Below are 12,492 nucleotides of genomic sequence, written 5' to 3'. Positions count from 1 at the left end.
CAGTGTGGATTGAATGAACGCGTGGTCATTGACCTACCCTCCTTTGATGTAGTCCAGGAAGGTGACTTCAATGTCCACCAGGAATGACAGCAGCGTCACCTGTGAGTGAGAGGGGGCAGCATCAGCACTGAGCACAAATTCAGTTTCACATTCTTACTAATACAATCAATTCAATGAGCAGGTCAATTACATTAAACAGTATGAAGATACCAGTCTGGACCATCTGTATCATGGTGCTGCGTTTCAAATCTAGTTAATGCGACTTTATATATTAAGGAAAACAACAGATGTGATGCCTTACTGTTCCAGAGTTCAGGTATTTTTTCTTCTTCCCCTTCTTCTTTGGATTTACCACCTGAAAAAGACAGGATTCTCGCTTGTAACTCCAACATCTATTCATCCAACAAGTCAATCTTTCATTTCATTCACCAAAACCACACAATGCCTTGTCATTTAAGACTGTTTACAGCAGCCTAACTGCACTTTTCTTCAGTAGTATGCCAAAACCTGAGACTAGCAGAAGTGCAATATGAAATAGATTAAATAAAAATGTAATACCCTTTATTCCTCAGGTCGTGAGGAAGAAAGGAAGCTGAAATGTGCAGTAAATTCATATTTGGATCGTTGAGGTCATAGTAAAAATCTGTATGCCTCCCTCCCTCCATCTCTCTGTCCATGCTCGAACACACACGCCTCCCTAAACCGGTAACCACCATGAATATGCCTTTGAGCAATGCACATAAAGCCCAACATAACCAGAGGAGCGGCTAAATCCAGAGGTGGATCGAGTGGTGTGACTTCATGAATATGTAACAGAACACAGAGTGAGTATACAGCCACCCTTCCCTTGGATAAGTAAAGAAACCAGCTGTGCTTATTGCTTTGAGACCCCGTTGTTTTTGTGAGGATATTTAAAAAGAGACACTTTTTCAACCAAGGCCCTCGATTCACTTTGTCTCTCGTGTTGCCGCCCAAGCCCATTATATAAACATACAATTGCTCCTGCGATGTGGGGACCACCCAGGAATCCCAAACACTGGATTTGAGCTTTTAAATCAGAGCTTTATGGTCTCATTATCCTGTGCCAAGGTTAAACAGAAAGAGAGGACCTCTTTGGGAAACAACATACAAATGGATTTATGCATTTCTCCTTGGTTTACATTGCAATGGGTACACACAAGGACACATTTGCCTCTGAAGGTGATTGAAATGTGGTTGTCACACACACACACACACACACACACAAAGAAGTGCCTTTAGCAATGCAGAGCCATCCTCTCTCAAAGAGACAGCTTTAACTTAGGGAAAGGCCGGGGTCAAGAAGCAGGCCAGAAATCACAAAATTACTTTGTGTGTGTGTGTGTGTGTGTATGTCTCTCTCTATCTGTCTGCTGTTCCTCACCTTCTTGTCAAAGTACGTCTGTGTGCACCTTTGTGTGTGCGTGTGTGTGTTTTGTGCTTGTGCACATCTGAGCGCTGTTAGGCAAACAGCAGCTGTTTAAAATGACAGTCCCCTGTGTGCTCTCCTCTCTGTGTGGTACTCTGTTAATCAAGAAGTGTTGACTCTTCCTGGGAGTAGATAAGCCAGTGATCCATTATCACTGTCAGTGTGTGTGTGTGTGCATCAATGAGAAAGTAAGGGAGATAAAAGATGTACAGTGGGAAAAACGTGGTCTCTTTGTGTAAGATTTTGCTTGGCATTATGGGAGCCACTTTTAGTCATTATTTATCAAAAGTATATATATATGTGTGTGTAATATATTATATATTGGAAATAAATATATAATATATATAGAATTTTATAAACATTTTTCCATGATTTTCCAGCCATTTTAGCATATGCTACTAACTTTTTTAACACTTTGCGACCTGTAACTCAACATGTCATCATTTCATGTTTTAAAGCGTCAGTTCACCCAAATCACAAACATATTCTCCGACTTATTCTGTTTTGTTGCTTAGCTGAGGTGTCTGCTACCACCCAGAACAACGAAATGAGTGGAATTTTGTTTTCTGTGCTCAAAGCAGTTTTAAAAACTCTATAGCAACTTGCCTTGAGACCATGTTACCTAAAATAGACGACTACACAGAGATTGGGATTTTTTTGGGTCAGGCGCGGCCCAACGGAAATGTTGCAGACCCTGAACATATTTAGTCTGATGTACACAGGTGGGAGCGGGAGATCAGCATCATCATGGCAGGATGAAATTTCACATATGAAAATATGAGAGGCTGGTGATAGTGGGCTATTGAGTTAGCCTTGGTTGGGGCTGAGGACTATAGATTTGAAAACAAAAAAATCTGGGGAGTGAAATGAGATTAGCAGACCTCTGTCGCCCACTCCTCAGCTCTGCCTGAGGTGAGCGCCTTGAATTACAGACAGACCTGAATCTCTGTTGGTGATTGAGCTGCATTGTGGGTAATGAAGGCACAAGGTTTTATGTGTGGAATAAAAAAGACACTAACGCTGGTCCTGCTGCATGAACTTTAATCTTGTTCAGATAAAACTGTCCATCGCGAGTCCAACAATATTACAGGAGTGCACTGCTACTCTTTTAATTTTCTTGGCCACTTTGCATTCGCTCTCCGCTGATTTTACCTTCTCTTTCTGTGCTAGCTGTGTAGTTGGCTATATACATTTTTATAAATGTCAGTGACATAATAAATTTCCTTCCCTAATCCAACCTGATGTGTAAACAACAATAATACAATGCTGCTCTGAAATCTGATGATCCAGCATCTGGTTTGTGTCCATTACTATAGAAAATGACATGATTAGATAAGCAGGAACATGATGCATGATGTTTTTATTTAATATTAGTTCCCTCTGCTTCATGCTAAAGCAGTATATTTTTCTACTTTTAACCGCCATCAGTGAGTCCTTTTTCAGTTTACATCCTCTACAGCTGTCCTTAGCTCAGTAACAGTATTAGAAAATAGTAGTGGAATTTTCAATGTGTCCATTTTCTGTGCCAGAGGGGACAGGCAGGCTGTTAATAAAAATACAGTTGAGCAGGATTTAATTTGAGTAGAAAGAGATCCAAATTAAAACCCAGTGGTATTTGTAGTCCAATTACTGTGTGCGTGTAGGTGACCTGCTGACCTGTACAGTGGTGTAGGCAGGAGAGGCAGCTCTGAATTGAATATAATAACATACACACACATGTACATGCAAGCTCACACGCAGACAGACACTCGCACACAAACAAACCCACCTCATAGACGTTGAACTGGCTCTGGCCTCTGGATAGTTCTCTGTAGCTGGTGCTGAACTCTCCGATAAAGTCGTGACTAAAGAGAGGGGGACACAGAGGTCAGAGAGGGACAGGACAAAAGGAATACATGAAAAATTTGTTGAGTTTTAAAGCGTCAACACCACATACATTACATACATTTACATTTTCATGTAAATTTGGTTAACCCAAAGAGCTTGTTAAACATTGTTAGCATTTCTCGGTCCCATTGAAAAACATTGCACCATAATGTCATGGTGTTCCCTCCGTCTACTTGAGAATGACACTGAACAGATTACAAAGTATAGAGAAAAGAGAAACGACTCCCTGTTAAACCACAGCTTGACAAATGTCACTCCTCTTTCTTTCTGTCTGACTGTCACCAGCCAGAATCCAGACTCATCATTAAGCAGTCACTCTGTGACAATCCTGCACCCAGCGTCCTTACCCATTGAAAACACAGACTAGTGTTAATTATGTGCGTATTAGCCATACGCAGGAAGCTAACATGTTGAATGTTAATGAAATCAAGACAAGAAGTAATAAGGAAAAGTATTGCTGTCTGTTTATCAGTGATTACTACCTACTGTATGAGGTGATCAGTGCATATTGTATTTCTTATCTGTACAATAAGCTCCAATGCTCATGATCCTTACAAGCAAATTCAGTAACACTACAGAAATAGTCTGAACAAACACAGAACAGCTGTTGACTGATATATAATGTCTGTGTTCTGTGGAAGCCCATTTCTGCCTGCAAACATCAAGATGAAGAATGAGTGATCAAACATTTTGAGATAGAAAGTAAAAAAATTGAGATAAAAAGTCAAAATTTTGGTAAAAGGTAAAAGATTAACTTTTTTTCCCCCATGACTTACTTTTCTTCTTTTTTATTTTTCTGGCAGAAATAAGCTTCCATAGTCTAGTTGCTAATCCATGATATGGATTGTGTTGTTGTGTTTCAGTTACTGTCATTTAAAAAGGTTATACGATAGTTTTATTGCAAAAATAACAATGAGTGAAGGAGAGGAATTACCTGCCATCTCTGTCCCAGTCATACACCTCAACCTTGATTGTTCTGTTGGCAGAAGCAAAAGATAAGGATCAAGTTAAAAATCATAAAAAGATGAAAAAGATGCTGGATATATACAATAAAAGAAAAAGCAAATTCACAATGTTTTTCTAACACGACTAAAAACGTGTTAAAAGGCTGCCATCCATACTGAAATTATAAAATACATTCATCTCAACATACATCTTTTTTTCTCATTGTTGCCATGAAGCCGTTAGGAGATGCAGATCCATCCTGCAGCTTATCTCTATTCTATAACACACTGTCTGCCTGCCACTGTATTTGCCACTGGTATTGTGCTCCCCTCATCTCCAAATACATCTATTTCAGCATCCCATTATAGCTTACGAGGAAATGGGAAAAAAAATAGAATAGTCTTGAAAAGACAGATATGCTGTGCTATAACTCCATCCAATATCTTCAACAGGAGGGTCATTTCTCTCTGACAAAAGCAGGAGAGCGATACATAGAAAATGAGAGGGGTGAGGCAAAGAAGATAATAGAGGAGAGACTGAATTAAAACAGAGAGAGTAAAAGGCATTCTGCTGGAGAGCATGAAGGAGAAGGCAAGCAAGGGTGAAGAGGAGATGGTGCAAAAAAAAAAAAAAAAAAAAGTAAAAATTGACAGAAAATAAAATAAAGACAAAATGATGTGGGACAGATCAAATTTATCATGTACTACTGTGTGAAAGTCTGTTCCCGGACTTTGACTTTTTACTGTACCCACTTTACAACTCAAACAGCTTTCTAAAACAAGTGGGATCTAATTTTAAGTGGTGCCAAAAATGCACTTTTCCATCCTCCTCATCTTTCAATATGAGAGGGTAGAAATAAAAAAACGTCCTTAATGGGCCTTAGAGCTGCTTAGAGAGTCAGATGCACATTAGAGGAAAGCAGGGCAATAACAGTAAGGAGTGGGAATGGGCTGCCTGATAGTGATGGGCACTCTGTGGATGAATGTGTTTCCTGGGAGGTGCAACATTTTCTCAAGAGAAACCAGTGTGTGGAGAGCTCTCTTAATAAATGTGTGTGTATATATATGCATGTGTTTATGGGCGCGTGTCTTATTAAATCTGTGTTATGCCACATCTCAGTAGGAAACATCCTGTCACTCTGAGCTTTGATGATGTGACAGGAAATAACAATTTCACTTGTTAATCTCACGGCTTCACTGTATTTGTGTGTGTGTGTGTGTGTGTGTGTGTGTGTGTGTGCGTGTGTGCGTGTGTGCGTGTGTGTGTGTGTGTGAGCAGAAAGACACAGGTCTCCATTGTTCGCCAGCTTGAGCTCATCCTTATCTCTGTCCCCAGGCTGCAGAGTGGCAGATGCAACGCGTGAATGTGCACGTGTGTGTATGGGTGTGTGTATTGTATGTGCACTCCACTGTGGGTTTCCTCAGTCTCCAACTGATAAGACATAGTGTGACTCAACTCCTCTAATAAGCTTATTGGACGAAACTTCAGATCAATGCTGCTTTCTGCTAGCTAAGCTAAGCTAAACCCTATTGTCTGCTTCTTTGTGCCTTTTTCACTACACGACTGCTATTGACACAGGAGAGGGACATAAACACATGACTGACACACTTTTATCTACTTATTTGTTTTCTCACTCAGGCTTCTCCTGAGATATAAAGTGAGCCCCATGTCCCCCACAAGAGAGAGGGCTTTCAGCAATGCAAATATTCAAAAGAGCTGAAAACCCATTTTACATTTAAAGAGAATGCACACAGGGTGTACACTAAAACCTGGCTACAGACACCTTGGTGCAAATAACATCTGCCTCAAGGAATCAGTTCACAACCTGATACAACATAAACAAACCAAAAAAGGACATCAGAGCAGTGTCGAAGAAACAAAAACCTTCCTAAATAAGACAAATGTTCCACACACCAATTACATCAACTGTAAAAATAGCAACCCTTGAAGTAAGCAACATGAAATCTGTCCATCAAAGAATCAATAACAGCAAGTGCCAGTGACAGCTCCTGCATCCCAGGCAGCTCCAGGATCAGCACCATGGACAGAGGTCATGACCCTCTTTAATGCAGATGAGCCACTATGAGCTCCTGAGCAAGAGAGAAGCTGATCTGCAGACAGTCTTGAACTCTTTGTGTGTATGTTATGTTTATGTTAGCAGATGATCACAATATTACTTCAGAGCCTTCAGAGTCACATTAACCTGAGCCCCTAACACTGCTACGTTTCAAGTCCGGTCTGCTCCTCTCTGCTGCTGTCGTTCCTTATCATTCATCATCATTTATAGAAACATTTCTCCAAAATACCTTCACATTTGTGAGCTGTTACATGGAGCAGACACATAAGATTCTTACCCCCAAGCAAATACATATTTCTGCCATTTTTTTTTTTAAAAAGGAGTTTATTTTAAATTCAAGTTACAAGCTTATCTGCCAAAAGGCCTGTGGAGTAGTTCCCTGAATGCATCAACTAGATAAGACTGCAGCTACGGTTGAATCAGGAGAAGTCGCACTACGACCAAAACAAGCATTGACTTAGATTAAATAATGCTTTTAGAAAACAAAACTGCCAAACATATTTCAAAATTAAACATAATTTACAACATCACAATCATATATCCACACTTTGTTAAATACGTTTATTTACTCAATCAAAGTTAGAAATTTGAAAAGGCAAGAAAAAGGCATTCTGCAGAAAAAAGGTATGAACAAGCTGTTTATGTGTGCCAGTATCTCGTTTAACACTACAGATATCTGATATTTTCATATTGAAAATGATATTATCGCCAGCTTCACTCAGATAAATATGGCTTTTATAACTTGAAAAACAATTAAGTTAGTAATTGTTGCGTGGAACAGAGGTTTCTGTGCCTAATTAACCTCTTTATACAGTATAATATTGTTGAGTGTGTTTTTTCAGGAGATGTAAACCAGAGCCAGCAGTGTTTCATTGTGTGTGAAGTAGTCTGAAGAGGCAATTAGACACAGAGGAACATCCATCACATCCCCAGATCCCCAGAGTTGCCCATAATACCTAGGATGACATTCTCAGTGCCTTTGATACCGAAACTAATTTTCCTGGATGATTCAGATGGTTGTCTGTGTTGTTGTAGTCTATTCACGTTGCCATAATATCTAGTATCTAAAATAGAAATCACGCGTACCTGTCATAATCACCATTGCAAAGAGCCCGAACAGGGATCTTAAAGGCCTGCCACACCGGGTTCAATGTGTTCTTCACCACCTCTGTCTTGTGGCAGATGGTAAACCTGTAGAGAGAAACAAAAAGGGGCAGAGAGAGTGAAGAAAAGGAAAAAGGACAGAGGAGGGGAGATAGAAAATGGAGTTGGAAGTTGGAATGTATGTACTTCCGATAAAAAACAAAAAATATTAAAATCACCTTTCACCAACTCTCCGCTAACTGAAAGTAAAGGTGGAGGTCTGTGGACGCGACAGTGACTGCTCTGACACACGCGCACACACACACAGACACACACTGCAAAGAGGTAATTTCATTTGGCTAGCAGGTGGACTTGGTATCTTCCTCCCTGAAGGCACAAGGTCTTATCTTACTTGTAACACACTGCAGGATGGAAAGGAGAGCCCACAGAGATGGATCGAACACACACACACACACACAAAATCTATGAGAACAAACCATACCAATGCAATTGTTCAATGCTTCCTGCCTCCACACACACACACACACACACACACACACACACACACACACACACACACACACACACACACACACGCACACACACGCGCACACACACACACGCGCACACACACACACACACACACGTCCACATGTATTTCACACACACATGCTCAAACAGACAGTCTGGCTTTTGTTCTGAGGCAAATCAATGAAACCAATTTCCTTTGGATGCACGGAAGGATTAAACCAAACATGAAAGAGGAGAAGGAAAGAGGAGAGGAAGAGGAGAGCACTCACGTGCCATCCTCGTTGCTCCTGTGGAAGACGAGGAATGGATCTGACTTGCCGAAAAAATCCTTCTTGTCCAACTTGTTCCCACAGAACTGCATCATCACCGACTCCTAATGAGCAGAGAGAGACGGAGAGGAAACAGAATAAAATACTTTTTCATGGTGTGCGACCAGATTATCTGTTGGTCTCCGAGGAACATCCATCCATCCATCTATCTATCTATCTATCTATCTATCTATCTATCTATCTATCTATCTATCTATCTATCTATCTATCTATCTATCTATCTATCTCGTCTGCCAGACACTTAGAGACATCTCCATTTAGAGGCGAATTTCACTTTAAAAATGCTTGGATATACTCTGATTTCTGGGCTATCGAGGCTGACTTTCTCTTAGAGTGACTGAATGCTGGTGAGAAAGAAAATGTTTTAAAAACTGTCTTTTATTATTGCCGACTTTCAAGAACGTTGTTTCTCCTACGCTATGAAGCCCCAAAACTGATTAAACGTGTTCTGAGCCCAAAAAATAGGACACCAGTGATGAAAGGTAAAATAACTAGGGCGAGTAAAACATCAATGAAGAAGAAAAGTTATAGAAGTTTTAATTTATGCTATTAACTGACTTTTAATAATAACTGACTGGAAAAGGAAATAAAAAGCTTTTTATTTCTTATTCCAACTACTTCAGTACTATCGACCGATGAACTCAGTTATATTTGTGACTCATCTAATCTTTTATTTCTTTTTGTGGGTGTTGGAGCTTCATACTACTTCATACTAAACACTGTAATAGACATTTTTATGTTTCTCAGGCGAATGTCACACAGCAAATCGAGCCAGTCAAAAACTGTAAAAAATTAACAATCGACAAAACATAAATTGCCACTTTTTAAGTGTTTTAGTAGAGCTTTTGTTGTCCTCTAAACTTTAACAAAATACTCAAACAAAGGTCAAACAGGCTAGAACCTCTCCATAACACTTAAAATTCAGATAAATTCCCAGAGCTATTGCGTCTTGTATCAGCAGGTGAAAGTCTCCTGCACTCAACTACAAAGTGAAACGTGCAGAGGGGGAACAGACGGGCAGAGACGGATCAGCATACAGATGCAGATACCACACAAATGAAGAGGCGCTGGAAAACTCTTCAGAAGTGCACATCCATCCATCCTCACCCTGCAGTTGTTCAGCTCCTCTGCTTTCACAATAATGGTCCCGCATTTCTTCCCTGGGATTCCTCTGTAGACGAGACACACACACACACACACACACACACACACACACACACACACACACACACACATCACAGCAAAAGTTTAAGGGATCACAATCGCATGGATGGTGTACTTTGAGTATGAGCCTGTTCGTTCACATGTACGTTTCCTCCCGTGTCTCTGCTGTTCACTGCACTTAAGATCAAAAGGTCAAGTTGAAGATGTTGTATAATCGGAAGGCATCTCACATTTCCTGCGTTTATTTCTACTATCTTGACATCAGAAGAGCGCGTGCTCCAGATTAGGAGTCAATGAAAACATCAAGTGTGTCTCATAGAGCTGGAAGTAGCAGGATGTGACCCTGCAATGTGCGAATTCAGAAAATTCATCGGAAACTCTAGATCTAGTCCCGTCCCTCAGTGTGCATGTGTGTGTGTGTGTGTGAATACGCTGCATGTGCATCTATGTGCTGCTTGTTTACTCACTCATGCTTCATACTGATGACCACAGGAGATGAGATGAGCCGAGGCTAAAATAAGATTCTTTCCCAAATACTGACACAATCAAGTCTTGTGACATTTTTCAATAATTGTGGTTGATTACACACTGCAGGGTGGGGGTGGTGATGCAGGAAGACTTCTACAGGTTTCCACAAAACATGTCTTGTGTTAAATATCATCAGCACTGTTTGAATGAAAGTACTAAAAATAAAAAGGTTTTTCTATATTTTCCTTCAGCACTGTTCTTATTTCGACATCAAATGTGCTGATCTATCTATGGAAGGTTCCAGCTGTTGATTAGATTAATTAAGTCTAAACCGCGTGCAGGTCCAACAGATGAATGCAGAGAACCCACCCTCAAATGTGAGAGCACATTATGAAGTAAGACCTACTGGAAATGTTGCGTTCATGTGCTCAGACTCTGGTCGGGAACAAGCCTCATGGAAAGTTTTACTACTTCACACCACCCCAAAACATTTCCAGGATACAAAAAGGAACACTGTTGGGAGTGGGGTGTGTGTGTCAAAGTGTGGTCCATTTGTATAAGGGTGTGTGTGTATGTGTGTGTGTGTGTGTGTGTGTGTGTGTGTGTGTGTGTGTGTGTGTGTGTGTGTGTGTGTGTGTGTGTGTATGTGTATGAGTGGACCATTCTGTAGTTGGTAAGGTTAGGTGACAAACTGGTGTGCATGATTGACTCTGCCGGTGTTTTTATGAGGGTGGGAGTAGGTAGGTGATGCATGTGTGTGGGAGTGTGTGTTTGTGTGTGTGTGTGTGTGTGTGTGTGTGTGTGTGTGTGTGTAAGCACTTTCTAAACACTTCACTCACTACACTGACTTTCTGAATAAACATTGTGGCCTCGAAGGTGAACTCAGTACGTCATGCATTTATCTTTTCTTTATTTATATCTATTTTTTCTATTATTTTTCTGGAACTTGGGGGCAGCACAAGTTACAAGGTATAACACAACATTGACATATTACCAACTAATAAAGTTGATATGTGTTAGCAAACAGTGGCTTATTCACATATTGAGCAGACGTGGAGCAACGTTTATAGCTGTGTCTCTGGCCAACCACCGAATCCAAGGCAAATATTCACTCTCCATTTAGATCTGTTGCTTTCGACTCCTGAGGGAAATATAAGGCTCTTTAGTTGCTAAATGCTCCACTATGTTCAACCAGCTCGTTGCTAATTTTGCCTGTCTGCTGTTTGCTGCTGGGCAGGAAGTGTACAGTGGGGCTTGTCAGAGCTTTTTTTTTTTTTTGTTGCTAAAAATGGCTGCCTGCTGCGCCTGGAAATGGGGTTAATGAAAGCAGCGAGGGTGAAACAAAACAGTGAAGTTCTCTAAGAGCTCTATGAACTTGCTGACCTCAAGCAAGTTCAACCTCAAGCAAATCCAGTTGCATTTGTATTCAGTAGTTCTTAGAGATACCATGACCTGGATGACCGACGGACGAAACCGTAAAAACCAAAACATCAAGTTGAAAGATGCGAAAACCCTCCATAGAGCTGAGGGAAAATACAGAATCAGATGATATTTCTTTGTGGGCTTGTCACTATGAGTGACTGCTTTTCTTATTATACATGGTTATTTCATCAATAAAAATACTGACTAAAGCAGCTTTAAATAATTTAATACTGGTATTAGTCCAATGCTTGGATTATTTTATGTTCCTGTCTGGGGTCAGTACAAATGTGCACTTACTGATTTTTGACACCATCATATAATATATTGGCCGAGGACTTTACACTGAAAAATATCATTAAACTTACACGAAATTCTTTTATATTCTTGTTTTCCCAAGCAGTTACATTTTAGTTAAAAGATATATTATATTTTACTTGTATCAGTGCCTGGATATAGTAAAAAGTATCTACTCCAGATACAATCCTCAGACCAGAACAATCATCGAAGGTCTTGCAATCTGACAAAGAGGCCTGTCGTCTGATGAGCTCTGCTCTAAGAGAACCACCTGGCAGAAATTGACTCAGGCAGTCATTTAGACAGCCCAGAATTGGGGTCGAGGACCTCTGCATGAATGCAATTCAAGTCTCCTTTTACTCCAGCACAAGGAACCGGGGGGGAAAGTGTCATCGCAATGGCAGATTTATCAAAATGAAATAGATCCTGGAACCGATGCTTAGCACTGAAGAGCTGAGAAACAACTTTTTTTTCTCCTTTGTCTTTTTTTTTTTTCTTGCAAAAGCAATACCCTTTCCTCTGAGATCCAAAGATGCAAAGAAGAGATCAAATAGCACCTTAGGGAGAGGGGAGACTTTTTATCCTTGTTATTACACCTAGCACATTGGGGTCAAATAATTAGTATGCATTAGGTGTGTAAAGTGAGTAAAAGATATTCAGAGGAAGACTGATTGAGACTAATTAAGACTGAGATGATGAAAAAAAGCCAGAAAAAAAAGGCAGAAATTCACCTGCCTCAAACACAAATATCATCCATGTTTCCCCCCACAGAGATCCACTGTAACCACTGTGCTCCCGGGACTGGACAGGCAGAAAAACAGTCTCTTGATTTCTTGTACGCTTTA

General features: G+C 40.4%; 1 protein-coding gene across 3 annotated transcripts in view; it reads right to left on the bottom strand.

Annotated features, from left to right (window-relative positions):
• LOC130163368 (copine-8) overlaps positions 1-12,492 on the bottom strand; it is an 85,199-nt gene that overhangs the window by 26,335 nt on the left and 46,372 nt on the right. For all 3 annotated transcript variants that reach the window (XR_008826468.1, XM_056367518.1, XM_056367517.1), the window contains exons 7-13: positions 9,407-9,470; positions 8,240-8,343; positions 7,443-7,547; positions 4,269-4,310; positions 3,216-3,291; positions 302-355; positions 38-99 (exon numbers count right to left, since the gene is read on the bottom strand). Coding sequence is in view for 2 of the 3 variants with exons in the window: in XM_056367518.1 (XP_056223493.1) it covers positions 38-99; positions 302-355; positions 3,216-3,291; positions 4,269-4,310; positions 7,443-7,547; positions 8,240-8,343; positions 9,407-9,470 (507 nt within the window). In the remaining variant the exon portion in view is untranslated. The remainder of the gene's footprint in view (positions 1-37; positions 100-301; positions 356-3,215; positions 3,292-4,268; positions 4,311-7,442; positions 7,548-8,239; positions 8,344-9,406; positions 9,471-12,492) is intronic.

The sequence above is a fragment of the Seriola aureovittata genome, chromosome 22 (genome assembly GCF_021018895.1).
Source record: "Seriola aureovittata isolate HTS-2021-v1 ecotype China chromosome 22, ASM2101889v1, whole genome shotgun sequence".
Taxonomy (NCBI): Eukaryota; Metazoa; Chordata; class Actinopteri; order Carangiformes; family Carangidae; genus Seriola; species Seriola aureovittata.
This window is presented reverse-complemented; position numbering and strand designations above follow the sequence as displayed.